The sequence below is a fragment of the Maniola hyperantus genome, chromosome 3 (genome assembly GCF_902806685.2).
Source record: "Maniola hyperantus chromosome 3, iAphHyp1.2, whole genome shotgun sequence".
NCBI lineage: Eukaryota > Metazoa > Arthropoda > Insecta > Lepidoptera > Nymphalidae > Maniola > Maniola hyperantus.
Genome location: NC_048538.1, coordinates 12,477,967 through 12,502,098, shown reverse-complemented (window position 1 = coordinate 12,502,098; position 24,132 = coordinate 12,477,967). Strand labels below are relative to the sequence as shown.

Genomic DNA, 24,132 nt, shown 5'->3' with positions numbered 1-24,132 from the left:
CCGCTCTAGATCCTCAAAAATACCATTGCCAGGGCAAAACTCAAGCACGTTGATAGAATTGGTCGCAATGCCTCCTGGTTTCTACGCGTTCTGGTCCCTGTCGAAAGCCATACAAGGCAACTTCTTTCGTTCCACGTTTTCATCTTTGTGCAAACCGGATGATACACTGGCCCACATTGCCAAAGAGTTTCTGACTGATTTTTCTACAACCGCACCGCACGCCACCGTAAGCAATTTCCCCCTCACCACCTGGGTGCCTGGTGCACTTCGACCGCCCGTTATGCCAAATCCTTTTTTCCACGCACATGCAAACCGAGTAATCAACTCCCTTCCCAATAGATTACAACATGTAGTTATTCAAGGGGTGGACCAACAAATTACTGAAAGGCCGGCAACGCTTTGGCGGTTCCTCTGGTGCTGCAAACGTTCATGGGTGGCGGTAATCACTTAACATTAGGTAAACCGCCTGCTCGTTTGCTTGCTATTCTTATTTAAAAAATGTATCTAAGTCAAAAAATTGCTTATGCATGTTATCGAGTGTACTAATTCGCGTACCACAAACATTACCATCATCATATCCCGCTATCACTATCTATCGTTAATCTAGTCTGTATGACGGAAAAGTATGGCAATATATTTTGCTGCTCAGTACTAATGAAACGATTTTACTAAAGAAATAGTAGTCGTCATACCTAAACTTTTCTTTACGAGAACAAAATGATAACTGCTTTTAGAAATTATTTTGTCAACTCGTTGAACGAGAATATAATTGTAAAAGCGTTTGCCATGTGATAAGTATGGAAAAATTTTACTAACACTGTCTTGCAATTTACACAATGTACTAGAAAAAAATAGGAATAATGTTGTATTTTTTAATAACTTTATAAATAACGGCAAAAAAATTACAAAAAAAATTAGGTAGATGTATTTGGCGCCGTAGACCTCAAAAATCACATAACACTAAAACGATGGTAATAGCGGTTATCGTTTTATTCGCCGGGGACGGCGACTTGTACTTACTTATACCACAAATAGAACTGTGTCTAAATCTAAAAGGTTGTGTAGGTAACCAACCTATTTAGTTTAGATAAGTACTATATTAAGGTATTTTTAGATTGTACCCACCCATGACGTGCGATCTAGGAAAATCGGGTTGCCTTCATCTGCGCTTTTTTGGCCTGACAAACTGCTACGATTCCGTTTGGTACCTTTTAGTTCCTATAGACTTCTTTCGTATATCTAAAATACCGTGATAGCCTAGTGGTTAAGATGTCCAGGTGGTCCTATTCGGGAGGTCGGGGGTTCGATCCCGGGCACGTACCTCTAACTTTTCGGAATTATGTGCATTTTAAGCAATTAATTAATATCACTTGAAAACATCTTGAGGAAACTTGCATGCCTGAGAGTTCTCCATAATGTTCTCAAAGGTGGTGGACTATGGCCAAATTCTTCTCATTCTACGAAGAGACTCGTGCTCAGTAGTAAGCCAGCGATAGGTTGATCATGATGATGGTATTAATATCTACCCTAATTTTTTTATCAGGAATTCTAACACGGAAGTTTGTGATTATCACATTGCGATAATCGCAATTCTTGTTTTTGGCTGCATTTAAAATGGCATTTTGCTGCAACAGTAGGGCGATTGTCTAAAACCTGCATCAATCATTATTACAATCTCAATTGTTGTGATTGGCTGAAATTGTGCGACTCTTGTAGCAACTATGCATTGTAGCCAATAGTGAGTGGGCGTCAACCAATCAGAGGTGATTGCGATCGTGATATTGTTGAGATTGTAATAATGATTGATGCAGGTTTTACAAAATCGACCTACAGGTATGCAGTGCAGAGTGCAGTTACAACAAAAATGCCATTTTAAAATTCAATTGTGTGTGTAAGCCAATGTGATTGCGATTCTCGCACTGTAGGTGTCACTTAATAAGTTACTTGTTAAATAAAATGCATTACATGTGTTTGATAATAATTTTATTTTGCGCACATTAAGCAACATTCAATGACACTGCAACGAGTAAACTTTATAATTCATTAAGTATTATGGTTTTTTTTTACAATTGCTAAAGGTACTTAGGTATTGGTTTTATAATTTCATACTTAACTACATTTCCATTATTTTAATTAAAGTATCCATCCACAAGCAAAAAAACTCGCAGAAATTAGCCCTGGCAAGTCAACTTCTTCAAGTTTTCCATTGTAAAGTATCTTCCGCAATTTCTTGCAGGATTGTTTCAGCAAGTTTCATTGCTACTGGACTTTACATAATACGGTACTTTGCTTATTCTATAAGGTATTCACTTCTCTTCTTCTTAATATTTAACTAGCTTATGCTCACGACTTCGTCTGCGTGGATGCACTTTCAAACCCCTATTTCACTCCCTTAGGGGTTGAATTTCCAAAAATCGTTCTTAGCGGATTTCTACCTCATAATAGCTATATGCATTCAAATTTCAGCCTGATCCGTCCAGTAGTTTGAGCTCTGCGTTGATAGATCAGTCAGTCAGTCAGTTTTTCATTTCATTTTATATTTAGTTATAGTGCCTACCTACCTAATATTTTTTGCCTCGAAGGAAAAGTAATGCCCGACTAAAGGGTTGGTTAGACATAACACGTAACGGCAACGACGCGAGGTCCTAGGTATCCAACACAGCACGGCTCCTAGAAGTTGTGATATTATAAGGAACAGCCTGTTAAAATGTAGGGACCATACACTTTACAAAGTGCCTGTTAGATCTATTATTGCCACGTTTTGTGTCTGTCCAGACCTTAAGTACCTAGTGCCAGAGATTAAATTTTGTAAAATTATCTCTGGTAGTGCACGATAATCAATATAAATAATTTTCTTTTATTGTTAGGTATATTTTTTTCTTAATTTTTAAACTAATTCAAACATCTCATATTTTTATAGCTAATAAACAATATTACTTAGGTACCTATGCCGCAGTTAATTTGTTGAAATGGGATTTTCCTTGAAATTTCTGAATAATTTTTTTTCAACGATAGGTACCACAAGTACTTTTTACCTATTAACAACACGATATTAATTATTATGTGATTATTTTATAATATTCTATATTTTTAACAATAAACTTTACACGTACAAAACAATTATTAAAATACTCGTTTGATTGTCCTGCCACCTGAATTCAATTTTCTTTATTTAGATGCATTTCCACTATGTATTTCTTTTAAGGTAAATACTCGAATTATTTTGTAGGAAACTTGGATGCTAGAAGCTTTATTTATTGTATCTAATAATGCAATAAAAAAGTGGGGAAATAGGAATAATATTATAGTACACACAGTCACTAGTGAACTGGTTCCTGTTGAGACCAGTGAATTCTCCAGTTGCAGTAAGGTATTAGTTTTTCTAATTTCAGTAGTCTGCATTACAAAAATAAAAGTTCTGAAATCGTTATGGGACTGGTCAATTGAAATAGAAAGTTCTGGAGGGCCTGAAGTTATCATAATAAAAGCTACAAGAGAAAACGTTGAGACTAAAAACATTAGCTTAACTACTTACTAGAGATAATTAAAAAATACGACTTTGGCAATAGCATAGAATAGATATATAGGAGATACAAGTCAATGTCTTCAAAAGGTTTCCAAATATTGTGCTATTTTTTTCAGCCTTATTAAAGGTTAATCTTTTGTGCTGTACAGTTCATTATTGATATTTTCATACAAATAAGTGGCAGGGCGATTGTCTAAAACCTGCATCAATCATTATTACAATCTCAATTGTTCTGATTGGCTGAATTTGTGCGATTCTTGGTGCAACAATGCATTGTGGCCAATAGTGAGCGAGCATTAACCAATCAGAGATGATTGCGATCGTGACATTGTAGCTGTCAAACAGCCGCGGTAGGGCCACTGTTTAATTTATTCGCATCAAATAAATGTAAAATGGTTTTCACATGATACATGAACTTGCCATCTGCTGAACAATCTACTACATCATGTCAAGGTGACATGACTTGTAATATTCAAGTAAATATACTTAATTCAGTTAAAAACCAACTTAGATAAACTAGCTCAAACACGACATGGCTATATTTTTCCTTGTGCAACAGCACAGTGCGCTGGCCTTCCTAACTGTACTCACTCTGTAGCATCAGGTCAAGATTATTGAATTTTAATAAGTTTCGCCTCAATTTCAAGGCAGTCACCAACTTCTATTTTCAAATGGTCGGTACTTAATGAAAATATTAAATCATCAAACAAAATAGCAGTAATGAATCTGTGATAAAAACGTTTCCAAATCCTCGACAAGTGTTAAAATTGTCATTAGCATGAGTATAACCTTTGGAGTTTGGTCCACGAACACATTAGAGTGTTGAAAGTTGGCGCGGAATCTACGAACATGGCGGACACGAGGACCGTTGCTCCTGTGTCGGCTGCGCGCGCACTGCTAGCCTCGAGGGGTCGGCGGGATTCGCTTTCGCGACGAGAGCGCGCGCTACGTGGGCAAAAGCGGCTTCAACGTTGAGGCCGGTTTTCGCCGAGGTCTCCATAAACGCAACTTGGTACTCTCTCGCCAAGCGCTGCCCCTCCTCCCGCCTCACCGCCCGCTCTAGCCCGCTGTCTGACTTGTTTCCTGGAACAGAATTTGTGCCGCTCCACTTATGTCGGACTCGAATAGTTCGAGGTTGAGCGCTTGCGGATCATGTTCGAAATTCGAATGCGACTCTTTCAATTTAAAAGTGAAGGGGCATCTGTTATCTTTAAAAATGAGGTCGTAGGTATGAAATTCCTGACCATAATCTTAAATTAATACATACTCACGTCTCACACCTACTGGTAAAAACAGCGTTTTACTTAGTGTGTTTATGCCATAAATAAAATATAATAGTAGGGCTAGGTAGTAAGTACCTACTATATACCTAGCCCTATTTAATTTATCAACCAACCCTACCACAGTGAATTTAGATCTGAAAATGTTCTAAGGTACAAGCACACGAGTAGGTAGGTAGATATATGATACAAGCTCATTAGGTCTATGTCGTGTTTCTTTAGTGGCTGGGTAGGTATTACTAATTTAGCTGTAGGAAGACTAGGAAAAGAGTCCAAAAATAACAACTGTCAAACCCCTTTTCTTCAATATTGGGTACCTAGGTAGCTTTAGGTAGCTCTGGTGACTAACCGAAATGACGTCAATATTACTCATAAGCAGTCACTGAATCTAGGAGATAGACCGACAGGGATGGCTTGAAATCCGTAACGCAATTATTTATTGGGGACACGCACATTTTCCGTAGGTAGGTAGTGTAGGTGCAATTAGTATAAATGACATAGGTATGCTATAGCAATAAGGCCGCTTTTGCACCATCTAGTAAGTATAGTTTCTTCTGTATTTTCTAATGTTCTCTGTAAGTATAGCTAAGTAGGTGTATGTTTGTGTGTGCAATAAAGAATAAAGATTTCTATGTGCAGTGCTCAGACAAGCCGCCAAGCGCTTAGGGGCACGAAGAAACCAACATTGTAAAATTGTGTTATTTTTGTTGAAATAAATAGGTAAATAATAAATAAATATTTTATAATTTTTATACCTAGTGTTTTACCTACACTTCAAGGAAGTTTCTAAATAATTTTAAATACACATCAAAACAACTGTGTGTGTGTGCAGTTTCGATAACTGCAACAAGTAGGCAGAGCGTCGGGCGCGATCCCTGGAGACGCGGGTTCGATTCCTGCCGGTTCGCAATTATTGATGTGTATTTAAAATTATTTAATAAATAAATAATTTATAAAAAGGCCTGCTAGTAAAAATAAGTTTTTACCTAGCAGCATGATGACTACGTCGTCTTGTGCGTACTCCCGGATCTCACCGAGCCAGGCTCGAATATTGTCAAAGCTAGTCTTGTTGGTCACGTCGTACAGCAGTAAAAGAGCTGTTGGCAAAAATGCATTTTTATAACGCGCAAGTGTCTTAATCTAAATATAGGTATAAAAGGAAAAGCCTAGGTGACTGACTGACTGACTGGTCTATCAACGCACAGCTCAAACTGCTGGCCAAATCGGGCTGAAATTTGGCATGCAGATAGCTGTTATGATGTAGGCATCCGCTAAGAAAGGATTTTTAAAAATCAACCCCTAAGGGGCTGAAATAGGGGTTTGAAATTTGTGTAGTCCACACGGACGAAGTCGCGAGCATAAGCTAGTTTAAAATAAGTACTAGTATTATATATAGTCAATATACTCTATCATATTTCAGTTATATCACTGAAATACTTATGATAAACAGACAGTGGTCTATAAACTTTCTACAAGAGTATTAACTTGCTTACGTAGTGATTATTGATTAAGTAGGTACCTACTCTTCTCTACTCTCTTTACTTGCTTAAAGTTGGCATCACGAACAAGATAATGTTCAAAACCAGACTAAGTACTTAAGTAGGTACCTACTCCTTTTCAAAACAACACCACAAACGGACGATTTATTTGTTAATATGTAGAAAAATTGCATGAGTAGGTATGAGGTGGTGGTTTAGTACGGAAGCGATAAGAACACATAACTGGCTAACACGATATCCTTTCGATAGTCGGGTAAAAACATCGATGGGTAAAAATAACACACATTTACACCTATATTTTGGTCTAAAACTGTGCCTTTAGCCTATAGGTATTATGGATACCTTAATAGTAAGTAGGTAGGTACCTAGTCAAAGTGTCATTGCATTGCGATCTATCGGCCAATCACATCACATTAAAGTGAATGAACATAATTAATCCTCTTTCGTCTCTGCATTTTTTCCAACTTACAGTAGGTATAGATTCTGACCATAAAAATCATTCATTCATTCATTAGTCATTTTGAAAAATGATGAATCTTGCAATTAGGCTGTAGCATAACGACGAATTTTCAAGCAATTTCTTTTTTAATTTATTTCGTTCGCAGGCTATCGCAGGCTAGGTAGGTATGTAATACCTACAATATGAATAATAATAATATGAGATCACTAAATAAATTAATAAGATCACTAAAGTAAGTATAGGTACCTATAAACAACACAATATAATTACCTATCCTAGTACGCGACAGGTCGAAATGGCATTCGGGGTATGAGTCGCTGGGACACCCGCACATCATCCTCGCTATCCCGCACCGGGTTAGCGCGAGAGCTGTATGGGTGTGCGGGGCGTCCACACCCTGATTGCCATCTCGACCTGTCGCGTACTATAGGTACCCAGTGAATATAAAAACAGTGTCAATTATTTTGTAGGTAGGTAGGACACCGGGACCTCCCGTGCACAAGACCACAGCGCTCACCATTGCGCCAGGGAGGTCGTCAAAAAGATTTAGACTTGTCAATTTCGTTTTGTGTGTCAATAATTAAGCTCAATCTCAAAAATCCCTTTCACAATCCTTTCTGCGAAAAGGGTAGTAGCATCACATTTATATCTTAGTTCTGTCAATTTGTTTATATTGTGCAAGATATTGTGTTTATTACTCTCTGTCATCACTCAAAGTCAAAACTATAATACCCTAATATAAACCTACTCTATGACTTTAATAAAGTTTAGTTTTGTAGCTCTCAATAAAAAACAATGCTGCCAACTGTTGTAACCAAAACAAACGTTTTCCAAGTGTTGTTTAGACATAGATGGAGATGGCGTTAGTAGTCACAAAAAGGTATTTGTTAATGTTGTATTAATTGATATAGCTAACGAAAGAAAGGCTGAAAATTGTCATATCACTAATTTTTTATAAATTAAAATTAATGGTGTTCTTGATACACTAATGAAACAATAGGAATAATTACCATGTGCATCTCGATAATAGGCGTGTGTGACGCTACGAAAGCGCTCTTGCCCTGCTGTGTCCCAAATCTGAAGCTTGACCTTGATGCCGTCTACAGTTACTACTTTGTTCTGCAATAGATGGCGTTAGTTGTATTTTCGATGAGCATTTTTATTTTTTTAATTTTAATAATAATATACATATATACATTTAATATTGGTCATAGGTTAATTATTGGTCTCGCTCCGCTCTTGTTTTACAATGAATGAAAACAATCCATTATTCTATGCAAATTCTCTGATTGAACTTAAAATAGGTAATTTAAATTAACGTATTTAAATATGCTATCACAATACAATAATAATTAAATACTTATGTGAAAAATAAGGTTCGTCAACAATAATTTACTGTACCTAGGTAATAAAAGGAAAATAGTTTTAATTCACATTATTCATTTTATTTCTATTTAAATACAGGTCCTGATCTTATGAAATAATAATTACTTGTTTGAATTGATAGGTAATTATAGTAGGTACAATCTGAAATGTGTGCAGGTGTTCATAAAAAAATAGCTTTATGAACCTAAATTATTATGATGGTTGGTGTTATTTGTATCGACACCAGATGCCATAAATCAGATAGCAAAAAATGAACAAAAAAAGGAACACTATGCTATAAATCACTCAGTGGAGGAACCGATTCAATCACAGCTGTCACGGTTAGGGGGCGGGAACAGAAAAAGCGCGCCAAACTTTAACACCAATGGCGTAGCGGCGGACCGTTCGCGTGTACCCGTGACTGGTCCGTTTGAACTCGGAACCCTTGAAGACCATTTAGTTTTTTTTTCATTTTAAAATATAGAACGAATGAAAAATTATTAACTAGTGCGAATGAATATTGCTAATTTTGCGTTGGCAGGTTTACCTAAATTGAGTAGACCATACCTAATTAATCGACATCTGTTTTCTGAAATACCTAAAGTCCTAAGAGGTTTTAAAAACTTGATAAGTACTTACTTACGTACCTACCTACTTACCTAGTAGGCAGGTACCTAACCAATTTGAATAATTGTCATTTTCCGTCATGAGAAAAAAGTAAAAACTGAAAAGTTAAACCAATTTTGGAACTCAAAGTTAGATTGGAGGAATAAAATGATAGGTAATATTTCTTTGCCTCTTTTTTAATAAGTACCTAATTCATCTGCATAAAAGATAGTTTTAACAATGTTTGTCAGTGTCAGTGGGTGGGGTTGGGTGTAGCTACCCGGAAGTCGATGCCGACGGTGGAAATGTAGTTTCCGGCGAGGAAGGTGCCGTCCCGGAAACGCACGAGCATGCACGTTTTCCCTACGCCGCTGTCGCCGAGCAACATCACCTGGAAATACAGGATACACTTCTAAATTAAGTGAGTAGGTACTTAGGTATGTTAACTTACCGGTGTACCTACCTAGGTCCTACAATACTGCCGTCCTATAGATATAACTAAAAAACCGACTATAAGTGCAACTCAGACTTGCGCACCTGGGGTTCCGTACTACAGTCGTATTTATTTGTCATTTTCCACTATACTTAAATCAAAAACATTAGTACCTACCTATGCATAAAAATGAACAAAAATCTGTTTTAGAATTTACAGGTAGGTAAAGCCCTTTCATAATAATTATGATACCTACCCCCACTTCGTAGTTCATACTACCCAGTAGCGTGCACGTCATAGAGGCATAAATGCACTGCTTACCCCAGTTGTAATAGCTTAATGCATATTTTTCATTATGACCTGCCAGTAAACAGGTTCCAACCTAACTAATGCGTACCCTGGCTTCAAACACTGTGCACGCCACTGGTACTACCTAAGTAGTAAGTATCTATAGGTAGGTATTAATCTTACTTTGAAAGTTGAAAATAGTATTTACTTAATTATTAGTTCATGAACACATTTTAATTTTTTGTTTGTTGATGTAACCACAAATTCACGGTTTTCAGATTTTCCGGGTGCTATTACTATATATAAGATCTACTTACCTACCTGCCAAATTTCATGATTTTATGTCAACGGGAAGTAGGCACCTAGGTACACTATACCTAGGATTCTTGACAGACACGGCAGACAGAAAGACAAGGAAGTGATCTTATAAGGGTTCCTTTTTTCCTTTTCAGGTACGGAACCCTAAAAACCGTTAAGGCGCGGTGGTTTCCAAAGTTTCTTTCGGCCTCGCACACTCAGTAGGTAAATAAGTAGGTAGGTACCTACAATTTTAACAAATGTGGCTCAACTCTAATAAAAGTACCTACCTATGTCTAAAATTAACACATTTTATAGTTTAGGACTTGGCTGATCCATATAATTTGTTAAAACTGTACCTACTGAATGCTATCACAGCATCATTGAGTATACCTAATATTATGTAGGTATATTACCTATCTACCTACTTACTCTATCGTTGCTAAAGAAAATTAGAAAATCTCTTTAAGTCCTACTTTTCCAAAAACATCATATTTTTCTTCTATCTTCCCCTGCTGGTCCCACTGCTCGGTCGGCGAAGGCGGGTCGCTGTGCGGCATAGCGCCAAGGTCCTCACTCTGCTCGTCATCGTCTCTGACTTCCGGCAGATTCCTCGCCCACGTCGGTCGAACCCTACCCACTACCACCCTCTTCTCCATTTGTCTATTGTCTATGTTCGGATTCCACATTTTGTCTTTTCAGGGCCCAAAAAAACTTGAACCTAGAGCCGTAGTCAATCCTAAAAACAATGTCACTTTCACTATTTCACACTTTTATGTTTTCCCTTTTGTTTGTTTTTTCAATGCTCAAAAAACTAGAACCTAAATCCGTAAAACCGTAAAAAGTGATAAGTCGACAGATTGAGATAGCAATCAGGGTATGAGGCGGCGCTCCATACACCCGCACGTCACCCGCGCTCGCCCGCACCGGGTTAGCGCGGGGGCTTTGCGGAATTGCGGGGCGTTCCCTCCCCGATTGCGATTTCTAACTGTCGTGTACTAATTATAGGTACCTAAGTATATTGTGTCCATTTCAATAGGTACAGTAGACACTTAAAGAGACTGAAAATGGTGTCAGAACAACTTCGTAGCTGCCACGACCCTTATCAAAGGAAAATTCGAACGAAATGTTATCTCTCGTTAAAGTTACCTACTTGTTGATTGCTATTCGGCTTTGACAATTAACTTAACAAGTATTTACCTGTTAAACTCAACCGTATAATTTTATTCGCCTGAGAGCTGAATGAAATCATTGTATAAATTCGAATTAGAAATAATGAGGCACAGTTAAAAGAAGAAGGTAGGTAAGTAAATAATTGGTAAGTTCAAGTACTTAGGTACCTACTTACTAATTGGTATATTTTATTATCTACATTATACCTACCTGTGTGTGTACCTATAAATATAGATATAGGTAAGTAGGTAACAATTTTTGAAAAAGTCGCCAGCGGCGGCGTTCTAAAAGCTAATTTTCGACATTTCTAACAAAAGCAGCTTCTTTCAAAAGGTGTCTCGGCGCGATATTACCTATCTAAGTAGGTGTCTACTTATTAGCACGCCGGGAAATTAAAAAGGGAGGAGAAGGAAGACGCGACGACTTTATTATTGGAGTTTTCTATTGATGAGATTTGATGAAAATACGTGCGGGCACAGGCAGAGGTAAGGTAGGTTATACTTACAAATAATTTATTTGTTAGGTCAACCGTCAACATAATGTTATAGTCTTTGTACCTATTCTAGATGTTTCGAGTTACTTTAGGTATCTATGCAATTTCAACTAAATAACCGTCCTTATATTTTTATTATTAAATAGCTTAGCGTATGGTAGAGTATAGGTACCTACGGGAATAATGAAGCTATCAATAAAATAATTTTCCGAATCGTATCATCAGTTCCGGAGATCACCCTCTAGGTAGGTAGGTACCTACCTATACATTCAATATTATTACAAACTTCAGGTAGGGTCAGCAAGAAAGCTAGGTATGCACCCGTCCATAGTCGCTTGTTCTGGCGGGTGCAAACCTAGCAACAGTAGGTTATAAGTACAGTCAGCAACATAGCTATTTCGCTGACTGTACCTATACCTGCCTATAATCAATTAGATATGCTCGCAACTTCGTCTGCGTGGACTACATAAATTTCCAAATCCTATTTCACCCCCTTAGGGGTTAAATTTTCTAAAATGCTTTCTTAGCGGATGCCTACGTCATAATACTTAACTATAGGTATGCATGCCAAATTTCAGTCCAATCCGTCCAGTAGTTTGAGCTGTGCGTTGATAGATCAGTCAGTCAGTCAGTCGGTCAGTTACCTACCTTTTCATTTTATATATTTAGAAGATTTAGATTTATGGCTTGTTGTGTCGATTTTAAAATTATTAGGTATGTAGTTAGGTAGGTACATTTTTCTTTCTTCATAAAACTGGAAAACTCCGCAAATAACATATAAGAAAGCCAACAAAGCCATCCCAGCATATTCAAAAGAAAATTTAATATTCAGGAACAATATTCTCGTAGAAGACTTGAAGAGAGCTTTTATTTTTCCCTTTGATACACACTGAAAAAAAGAATCAACCAAACTAGTTTTGTTGCTTAAATTTTAAACAAACTTTAGTCGTTAATAAATAAACTTTGACTATTTATTACATAACTAGTTTAGTGTGTGTTCTCAAAGGCAGTTGGGTTAATGTAGTAGGTTAATAAGTTACAAAACGTTTGGTTACTAGTAACTGAAACAACGTAAACCAATTAGATTTTCTATAGCAACAAAACCGATGTCTAATACATAACATAACTATTTGCTTATTATTTATTTAATATTTGATCATATTTTACAAAACGTGTACATTTAGTGAATTACCAAACTTTTGTAGACATTAAAAAGCTTAATAAATTTGATAATAACATGTTACTTTATTTATTATCTACAAAGGTTTTACAGGTGATACCCTATTTATTTTACTGATAACAACCGTACTAAATGCTGTATTAATATAGTCAAACTTTAATTACAAATAATCTAACAATTTCAAAAATAACAATCAAACTTTCTTTGATATTTTAGCCTGTACGTTGTCCTGTTTCAATTTTATTCAGTGATCAGTGAGTGTGTATTTGGAGTCAGCAAAAGGAGTGCCTCGTAATTAGTGTTTACACTATTGTTTCTACGGTGCGGTACGGTTTCTACAACAGGTGCCTAATGGTTTTCGTAAAAAAGTTGTACCGTACAGCGCCTGGCCGAATATTTAAGAACATGAGCGACTTCGCGGAGGCGGCAGTGTCTGACGAAGGCACAAAGCTGGCTGAGCCTGACAATATCAATCTTCTATGATATTATCATAGAAAATTATTTAAAGTCGTGGGGCCTCGAGATGTACATTCCGAAATTTAAAGGTATGTACGCTGGTAGTAAGTATATTCAAAGTAGGTAATAGGTAGTTGTATGGTGGTTGCATCATAATTATGTTTACAATTATATTCTAGAACATGGCATTGACTTTGAAACATTGTTAATGTTGGCCGAGGACAACAAAGGAACTGGTACCTATGATTGGACACAGCGAAACTGATAAAACAACTATCCACAGTTAAAAATATGCTAACAGATGCTTTTCCGTCAGACCAGCAAAGTGATGTAAGTACAATCTTCTTAGCATGTGCGAGTGTAGATTTAGCTCTCTGGTGTAGTCGTCCTTCTCTAAATAAATTAATTCTTTGTTTAATTTTTTCAGTGTCCTGTCCTGAGGATGAAAATATAGAAAAAGCAACTACAACAAAACCATACTTCAGATGATTTGGAGCTCAGGAAACAGAACAGATACAGAATGTGTATGTATAAATAAGTTTTGCAGGTAGGTAGGTACTTTAGTAAGGTTGAATTTTTATTTGTTTAGTGCCAATTTAATGAATAATGCATAATATTATATAATTGCTGTCAAATTACAAGTGAAGATACCTTCCTACTTAAAAAAGCTTGTGTAATTTCATTTATGATGATTAAAAATATTTTTGTTAATGATAGAGTTATTTTTGAATGTATACAAATGACATCATAATATTATTAAATTTTTGTAGACTTGTTTTTATGACTGTAACTCAAATAACTGATTAATAATTAAGGTAAAATGCTATTTCGAAGCTATGTTATAAATAATACTGAAGCGGGTCAAACCATCCTCCAGGATAAAAAATAGATATTTCATACAAGAAGCCACTGCTCATTGGAAAACGTATGAAACAGCCCTTTTTAATTCTGGAAAATCGTCTCATAGTAAAAGCTATGTTTATGTTTCATCTGTAAGTTTTATAGGCTTGTATTTTTAATTTTGATATTGAGATATATATTAAGTATACTCGTACCTACCTATGTATTTGAGACGAAAAATAAATAAGTATAAAGTAATGTATAATTTTATTTCAAATCAGTAACTTTAGCCAATATTAATTAACCAAACTGTTTAGTTATAACTTATTACTAATAAGTAACAAACCTAGTAGAGTAATGGTACGGTTCATGAAATCTAGCTTGTAATAGTATCTTTATTCTTACTTTTTTGTAACAGATGTAGTTTGTTGCTGAAATGTAAATGTACCGATGGGTTTGTTGGTTTTTGAACAAACAGACACAATATTGGTATAGGTTTACATTTTAGCTTGCAAATTATATCTACTGCAAAAAAATAAGTATGTAAATACTATAAGCTAGATTTCATTAACCATAATACCATTACTCAACTAGGTTTCTTATTTATAACTGAACAGTTCCCTACCATTACTCAACTAATTTAGTTACATATTACTAAACAGTTTGGTAACTACTAACACACCAAGATATCTTAATAACAATCACACTGTTCACATATCAGTAACAATAAAAAATAGTAATCCGTTGACAAATTGTTTTGTAACCAAATGCACACCATTAGGCTACCAGTAGGTAAACAGTTTGTTAAATTGATACAAAACATTTAACATATTAACAACATATCGACTTGTTAATAACAAACGCACAGTAAAGGTACCAGTAGGGCGCAGGTTGCTTAAAAGATACAAAATCGAAAAGTACTTAACAAGAAGATGGAGTGTTATACGTTCATAAACTGGTTGCTTAAAAACAGTAAAACAGTTCAATTAACTTCAACAAAATAACTTTAGCAACTAGTACCTCAACTCAAATAGCAAAAGTCAGTTTTGTAGCTAGTAAAACATAGTTTGCAAGTCACTTTTTTTGTGTAAACAGTAACCAAAGTTTTTGTAACTGTTTACAAAACATTTCTTTCAGTGCACTCGCACGGACAACATCCAAAGTTTAACGAAGATAATCAGGTACCGCGTAGGTCGACCGTATTTTAATACTTACCACGACGTTATAAAGTAACAACTAACAAAATATATCTACAGGATGTAACCAGAACGCTTGCAAAAACTTATCGTTATTGTTATACTTACTACCAAACACAATCCAATACCAATAACCATTTACCTCATTTCGTAGTTTTAGTGATTTAGTATTTTTCAAACCCGCAATGTAGCGTGGAAAACTCTGGTCAATGCCGCGCCTACGACGCGGAATTGACTCCGATTGGCCTACTTACGCAACGTTTCTTTGGCCTCTAGCGTCAGTCAGATGTTTTATTTGCAATATAATATCATAAACTTTTACAAAATTTTAGGTAATTTTTTTTCGCGTTTTTTTTGTAGTAGGATCATATCAGTAATTATCAGTACTATCACCTGTCTCCTTGTTTGACAGCGTTCTGGTTACACCCTGTATACAAACTTTCAGCTTGTTATACCGCCGATAGACCAAAGCCAAAGACATTTTACTTACTTGTCAAAATGTCTTTGAACGAAACCTATACTTAGGAGGGTAGGTACCTACTACCTAACTTTACTACTTTGTAAAAAGAAACTCGAATAAAAGTTTAAGTCTCTCGAATTTCAAACTTAGTAAACTTCTATGTATCTAGATCGGTAGGTACCCATATTATAATTAACGCGAAAGTGTGTTCGAATGTTGTTTTGCTGATTTTTTGGTTTGTCCTTCAATCACGTCGCAACGGAGCAGGAGATCTTACTATTTTTTTAAAGAATATTAGCCATGTTAAATGACTAATATTCCCCTTTCTTCTCCAATTAAGCGTCAGGCTTGTGCTAGGAGTAGGTACGACAATAGTGCAACGAACGGGGTTTGAACCGTCGACCTTTCGGTTTTCAGTCCACTTCTATACCGGTTGAGCTATTGAGGCTATTAAAATGAAGCCACCTATAGCACGCGACAAGTCGAGATGGCAATCGGGGCGGGAACGTCGCGTACACCCGCACAGCCCGCGCGCTAACCCGATACGGGCGAGCGCGAGTGACGTGTTGGTGTGCGGGCGCCCCCTGCCTCATGCCCCGATTGCCATCTCAACCTGTCGCGTACTATAACTTACTTTCTCAATTGAAAAAAGTTAATTGAGTAAATAAATAGAGACGCTCGCGCTCTAAATAATAATTAGATACTAAACTTGGAAAGGTACCTACCTACTTATACCTAGATACTAACTTAATTAAATTGGAGACTACGAAAGCAAAAAGCTTTTTTTTAATAAGTCATCATTTTATGAATAAAAATCGTATGTAAAGCTTCTGTAAAGTACCTACCTACTTATCTAATCCTGGAAACTTCTATCAAATGCGAAAGTGTGTCTGTCTGTCTGTCTGCTAGCTTTTCATGTTTAACCATTTTTAGGGTTCCGTACCTCAAAAGGAAAACGAAACCCTTATAGGATCACTTTGTTGTCTGTCTGTCGGTCTGTCAAGAAACCTACAGGGTACCTCCCGTTGACCTAGAATCATGGGCAAGTACCTAGATAGGTCTTTTAGCTGACATAAGAGAAAAAATCTAAGAACCGTGAATTTGTGGTTAGGTACATCACACAAAAAAATTAAATTGTAGTCATGAAATAAATTAGTATTTTAAATTTTTGAAGTAAGATAACTAAGTATATCAAGTGGGGTATCATATGAAAGGTCTTCACCTGTTCATTCTAAAACAGATTTTTATTTATTTTTATGCGTCATTGTTTTTGAATTACCGTGCATAATGTCGAAAAAATACGACTGTAGTACGGAACCCTCGTTGCGCAAGCCTGACTCGCACTTGGCCGGTTTTTGACGATAGCTTGCATCCCAGGGTAGGGCATAGGATACTTTTATCCTGGAGAATCAACGAGTTTCCACGGGATTCTAAAAAACCTAAATCCATGTGGATATGTGGATGAAGTCACGAGCATCATTTGTTTTAGAGATAGCTTGCATCCTGGAGACGGACATACGCTACTTTTTTGTCCCGGAAATTCAAACAGTTCCCACGGCATTTAAAAAAACTAAATCCACACGTACGAAGTCGTGCGGGCATCATCTAGCTATAATGAGTAACAAGAAAAGTTTTTGATCGCAAACAGTAAATGGATCTTTGAAGTCTTGGCATCATAAACTTGTACCTATCGATTTTATGACTTTATGTTAATATCAAGTTGTGGACTCCCTCCCTGGCGCAGTGGTGAGCGCTGTGTTCTTTCTTATAGATATTAGATAGTCAAAAATATTATTATAGAACTATATTAGCTCTTGTATACATAGTAGATATATTCGGTACCTAATAAATTAAACTATTTATTAATTTTTAATATTTGGGGTTAGGTAGGTATTGCAGTCAGTTTTTATTTTTTTGTAAAAAAAAATTATGCAATATTCGGATGAAGGCCATCAGTTTACATATAACGTTTAAATTTGAAGTAATTACGTTCAGTAATTCAGAAGTAATAAGGCTGTGACGGACGTACAGACGGACAAGTGCAATTTCACTCAAGTAGACTCAATAATTTACGTAAATAATAATTATCACCATCAGGTACATCATTGTATTGCAAATTCAGCAATTATTGACCATCAGAAAGTGTACAATACTACTTACCTACCCAATTTAAATAAATATTAAGTATTTGGCTTTGACCTTACAATTACAATACAAAACTATTAAATATCTATCACGTACTTAAACCACGTTTCAATCAATACCCTCAACTCATTACAAATCAAGACCCTCTGTAATAAACAAAGAGATAAACTCGCGACCCTAAAACAAGGTACCTAAGTACTTAAAAGAGCTAAGCATAAAGCACCTCAAACTTCAAAGTGTTCATAACACAGTGGTCCTTCGCTGAAAATTAATTTTCATCGAATAAAACCCAATGAACACGGGGATTAGGCCGGGGCTTACAGACTTTTTGGTTGATTAATTTCGAAACTCAAATAATAATTTATTATTGTTATATTAAGTATAGTACGCGACAGGTCGAAATGGCCATCGGGAGACGACGCCCCGCACACCCGAACAGCCCTCGCGCTTATCCGATGCGGGCGAGCGCGGCTGACGTGCGGGTGTGCGGGGCGTCCCCCCGCCTCATACCCTGATTGTCATCTCGACCTGTCGCAGACTATATTATTAAGCTTTTCAACTTTTACCAAATAGGTATTTGTTTACAAAAAAAAATTGTTTGGAGGCGTGTTTAGAGCTTCGTGTGGAAAAGCGCACTCCGATCTTCGTTTTTTTTTTCTTTTTAAAATTCAGATACAAGTTAGCTCTTGACTGCAATCTCACCTGATGGTAAGTGATGATGCAGTCTAAGATGATAGCGGGCTAACCTGGAAAGGGTATGGGTTTAATAAAAACTGCCATACCCTTTGGTTTCTACACAGCATCGTACCGGAACGCTAAATCGCTTGGCGGCACGGCTTTGGCGGTAGGGTGGTAACTAGCCACAGCCGAAGCCTCCCACCAGACTAAAATCTGAATTGACATTGACAGCTATAATAATAATAAGCTGTGATAGCCTAATGGTTAGGACGTCCGCCTTCTAATCGGAAGTCGGGGGTTCGATCCCGGGCACGCACCTCCAACTTTTCGGAGTTATATGTCCGTTTTAAGTAATTGAATATCACTTACTTTAACGGTGAAGGAAAACATCGTGAGGAAACCTGCATGCCTGAGAGTTCTCCATAATGTTCTCAAAGGTGTGTGAAGTCTACCAATCCGCACATGGCCAGAATCCTTCTCACTCTGAGAGGAGACCCGTGTTCTGTAGTGAGCCGGCGGATGGGTTGATCATGATATTAGTGTAGGGGCTTAGCGAACATCGTACCAATAACCGAATTATAAATAACCCTTTTACAAGCAGGGGTGTCACGTAGCGTCCATTTTGACTTGGTTGGAACATGGAATATATGAGTAGGATTTTTAACTCATTGAAATTGACTTGAAATATGCTGTGGAACTGTGGAATCAACTCCCGCAATAGCCAGCATGGTGGACCATGACCAAACCCTTCTCATACTGAGAGGAGACCCATGCTCTGTAGTGAGCCGGCGATGAGTTGATCACGATGATGATGAATGACTAATAGCAATCTTTACTTTGTTTGTATTGCCCTTGAATTCGACTTTAATACCGGTACTGCAACATCCGACTCTGTATAAAGCTTCGATTCCCCAAAACCACCCTCGAAACATCACTGTTTACATGTTAGTAAAGTTCGGTAAGGTTAGTATGAGATTTTACATCTCGTGAACGTTGACAGAAATCGAGCGTCGAAACTCGAAACACAATAATGTCTGAGAAAAAAAGACCTAAAGATATTGATTTCGAATAGTAGGTATAGATGACAGATCACGAGCAAAATGTCATCGCTCAAGTGGCCAGGTTTGCACACATACCTATACATATTATCTATGTTTCTTATTACAAAATGGTGAAAAAGTTTTATAATATCACCAACTTCAGTTTATTATAAACCTTAATAGGTACTTGAACATAAAGTTTAAGAACGATTGCAAAGTATTTATATTTAAGACCTCTTGTCATCGACTGTAAATTTAAAAAGATTCGAAAAGTCATTTGTAAAATGATCAAAAATATTTTATTCTAACATATAGCTTAACATCTAAGCAATAAGTCTAAAATTTGACTAATTTGAAATGAAGTCATTGCTATTTTATTTCGAGCCGCTTTTTAAGCATTTATATTACAAATCTTGTACAGTGCAACAAGGCTCTCTTGGCACTTGAATGACATTGACAGGGGGGCGCTGTTGGAGAACAAAGGCTTAGAATATTCAAACAAGAACAAAGGGGACACTTGACGGCTACGTTAGTGCCGATTTTCGCCACGCGCCAACATAGCCTTGTCGCACTATAGATATAATGTGGTGTGATGACTTTGTGTCAAATTTCATGTCAAAAGTACGATTTTTGTCCTTATTTTAAAAGCGGACCTTACTTTCGACATGAGTCATGACAGTTGACCCATACCACAGATTTGAAAGGGCGCGTGAGGAGTCATTTTTTACGGACTAAACCTACTCAAATCGCTGATTTAAAGTCATGCATTCAGTATTACCGATTTTTATTTCGCAAAGTTTTCGCTTGAAGCACTGGCTGTAGATGTATGGGCGAACTTGAGCCTTGTGTTTCTATCCTCGAATTTTACATTGGTAAGTAAGATGTAAAATTTCATACTAACCCTGCGGGACTCGGGGTAAGACTGTTTTGCTCACAGGCCCCCTTTGCGTGGCTTGTTATTGGATTAGGTGTGAGTATTACGCATATATTTGTGAATAGGCGGTACCGATAGCAAAACAATTAATATGTAAAATTAAATGTTTATAATAGATTTCTATCTATATCTATAGTAAATCTCAATAGTATACAGTACCCTATTAGTTATTTTAAAAAAAACTTTTTACAGGGTTACTATAAATAATTAACCTGAATTATATCCTAACTTGGAAGGTGAAACCAAAATAAATAGGTCATGCCATTAGAGTTAGGCTTATAAAGCACTAAGGGCGTTAATTTTCTGGTTAAATACACAACTGACTGTATGCTAGCTTGTGAAAGTGTCTGTAACTTATTTCACACTACGGGATATAAATTTTGTTATAGTCCGGTCAATATTGGTGTTCCTAACATTCCCAATTATTAGCTCTACAACTTGGTACGAATGTTGGGAACACCAATATTTACCGGACTATAGATCAATCCGGTATTTGACAACTAGTCAAATCAGTAACTTTTTATCAAACGTCAAAACGCGCGCTTAGTATGCGAAATTCTATGAAATACTATGAATAACTATTACCACTTTACAAAATCACTTAAACTTATTATACCTAGTAGGTATAATTTATATCCCGTAGTGTAAAATAAGCTTTACTTTTGACTAGATAGTAGGTATACGCTATTAGGTGCCATTAGCATCAATTTGGGTCTAATCAATGGCCAATTTAAATTACACGACCAATTATTTTTTTGTCGACTGTACCTACGCCAGTATGCATACGTAAGGCCTTTGAACTGCGCTGTGGATGACAGAATAGCCTCTGGTGATGAATGGCGACACCAGAACATATTGACAGGTTAATTTCGAGTAGGTATAGGTACCTATTTGTGCTATGTCTGGCACGTACGAAATAAACTTTATGTAACACTAGCTGCCTTGGCTTACTTGTACCGCCTGACAGTCGATTCTTTTCCAGGCAATTTTTTAAATTTTTCTCTCCGTAAGAACCATCCTCGTACTCCAAGGAATATTATAAAAAAAGAATTAGCGAAATCGGTTCAGCCGTTCTCGAGATTTGCGATGAGCAACACATTTAGTGATTCATTTTTATATTATAGAGAAGATAATAGATTGTAGATTGTTGATTCCGCGACAGGTTGAGATGGCAATCGGGGTATGAGGCGGGGGAACGCCCCGCACACCCGCACGTTACTCGTGCTCGCCCGCACCGGGCTGTGCGGGTGTGTGGGGCGTTACCGCCCGATTCGCCCATCTCGACCTGTCGCGTACTTATAGCTGGTTTAACATGGATGTTGCCTATATCCCGGGGAAGGACATAGGCTACTTTTTATCCCGGAAAGGAAAAGATTTCCCGCGGGATTTTTGAAAACCTAAATCCACGCGGACGAAGTTGCGGGCATCACCTAGTTTATTATACATAGAACTAGATACCAACCTACTCGGGTCTCGGGGTTTCAAATTTTGTTTATTGTTCTCCTCCAAGCTTTTCCTAAGTAATTAATTTTCCTCAACAAAAGTTTTCAGGTGTTCGTTAATATTATTATCATCGGTACTACAAGTAAAGTACCTACCTATCTATTATAGACTAGAGTCTAGACTTAGAGTAACTTAATTTGTTATAGCTGTTGTCTGTTTCTTCGTCATATTTTCAGTTCTCTTTATACCTAAGCTTCTTTATTTAATACTTTGGAACTCCTGGCATCTACTCGTGTGCTCCTGGTTTTCCCGAGATAAAAGTATAGGTATAGTACGCGACAACTGACAGGTTGAGATGGCAACCGGGGTGGGGACGCCCCGCACAGACCCCGCACTAACCCGGTGCGAGTGAGCGTGAATGACGTCCGGGGCGACCCCCCGCCTCATACCCTGATAGCCATCTCGACCTAAAGGTAGGTAGGTAAGGTACAGACAGACAAATTTTTTTTTGATAGCGTGTAGATATAGCGCTATAGTATAGGATCCCGCTATAGAATGACCTTCACCGAGCTGGTTAATGGATGTAACGTATTTTATATTTAATTTAATATGTCAATAATATTGCATATGGGTTGCCTAAAAAAATTCAGTCATAAACTAGTTAAACTATAATCACACGATCTACTCGTGTGTTATAATCATGCACGCGTATGCGCGCTTCTGTGACGTTCTGTCGTGCTGCAGCCGTTGTTTTTTTTTCCATGGTGTCCAATGGACGATCTCATGTTGTCGTTTACAATCTCTTTTAGTACCTATATCTATCTACCTATATCATACTATGTATGATTGTCTATAAGTACTCACTTTGTAAACGAACCCCTTCTTGCAAAATTATAATATTTTTATTATTTCCATAAAGCTCTATTATTAGGGTGACCATACGTACATTTATGTAGGGACTGTTCCCGTATTTACCCGTCTACGTCACGTGTGCGTGACGTTCACGTCCTTGGTTTTTGTTCCGTTTTTCAACAATGTTGACAAAATTTATTAAAATGTTTGATTTAGATTTGCCTTTAACTTTTTGATTTTTTTGATCCCCATAACGGTTTTGTGGGTTGTCTAATGTATTTCATTGTGTTCTAATTATACATGCATGCTTTGATGTCATTGAAACGCTCCGTTCCGGCGTTGAATGTGAAATGAAATGAAATTTATTTAAGTATGTGGGACTAGCTGGTACCCGCGACTTCGTTCGCGTGGACTACACTAATTTAAAACCCTATTTCACTCCCTTAGGGGTTGAATTCTCGAAAATCCTTTGTTAGCGGATGCCTGCGTCACAGTAGCTTCTGCATGCCAAATTTCAGCCCGATCCATCCAGTGGTTTGAGTTGTGCGTTGATAGATCAGTCAGTCAGTCACCTTATCTTTATATATATTTAGATAGGTATAAAAAGATAATTTCAGGTAGGACAACTTGTGTCACTCGATATTATGTCGAGGCTCTACTACCGGTTGGAACAGCAGATTCTACTGAGAAGACTGTTAATGCGTTTTGGGTGTGTTAAAATATTTTTTCTTTTTTTTAATTTTTTTTTTAGCCGGAGTTTTATCACTTTGCGATTATGTCGCCCCTATAAGCAAATCAACTTAGGTATTTTCAAACTTAATCACTAATCTAAATATATAAAATGAAAAGGTGACTGACTGACTGATTGACTGACTGACTGACTGATTTATCAACGCACAGCTCAAACTACTAGAGGGATCGGGCTAAAATTTGGCATGCAAATTTTAGCTATTATGACGTAGGCATCCGCTAAGAAAGGATTTTTGAAAATTCAACCCCTATAAGAGGGTGAAATAGGCGTTTGAAGTTTGTGTAGTCCACGCGGACGAAGTCGCGAGCATAAGCTAGTTAAAAATTATTTACATACCTAACTTAAACTAAAATTACTGGAACGCAAATAGTAAGTAGGTAAATGTTAAAAATTTAAATGTTAAAATGTCCCGTATTGGTACCTGAACATTATGGCAAGCCTATCTATCATGCCACGTACCGTCCGCAGATAACGACAAGATAATGCTAATAAGATGGCCGGCTCCACTCACAGGGGACTATAAATGGACCGGTACTGAGGAGGGTTATAGGTGCTTTATTAGGGTTCCGTACCCAAAGGGTAAAACTTATTACCAAGGCTCCGCTGTCCGTCCGTCTGTCTGCCCGTCTGTCACCAGGCTGTATTTCATGAACATTTTCACAGATGATGTATTTCTGTTGCCGCTATAACAACAAATATCTACCTACTAAAAAACAGAATAAAATAAATATTTAAGG

At 37.1% G+C, this 24,132-nt stretch overlaps 1 protein-coding gene and 1 long non-coding RNA gene across 6 annotated transcripts in view; one reads left to right on the top strand and one right to left on the bottom strand.

The window, feature by feature from the left end:
* Positions 1–1,975: 1,975 nt before the first annotated feature.
* The window catches only part of LOC117996491 (ras-related protein Rab-37-like), a 71,945-nt gene continuing 49,788 nt past the window's right edge, over positions 1,976–24,132 (bottom strand). For 4 of the 5 annotated variants that reach the window (XM_069509360.1, XM_069509361.1, XM_069509362.1 and 1 more), the window contains 3 exons: positions 7,776–7,884; positions 5,793–5,903; positions 1,976–4,609 (listed from right to left, as the gene is read on the bottom strand). In XM_069509360.1, the coding sequence (XP_069365461.1) occupies positions 4,368–4,609; positions 5,793–5,903; positions 7,776–7,884 (462 nt within the window). In that variant the 3' untranslated portion in view covers positions 1,976–4,367. Of the gene's footprint in view, positions 4,610–5,792; positions 5,904–7,775; positions 7,885–9,016; positions 9,128–10,230; positions 10,576–24,132 lie in introns of all 5 variants that reach the window. The other variant, XM_034984550.2, reaches the window with a different exon arrangement.
* Positions 12,320–14,189, top strand: LOC138404703 (uncharacterized). The gene is made up of 3 exons (XR_011238526.1): positions 12,320–13,145; positions 13,236–13,386; positions 13,484–14,189. It is a non-coding gene; the product is annotated as an uncharacterized lncRNA (long non-coding RNA).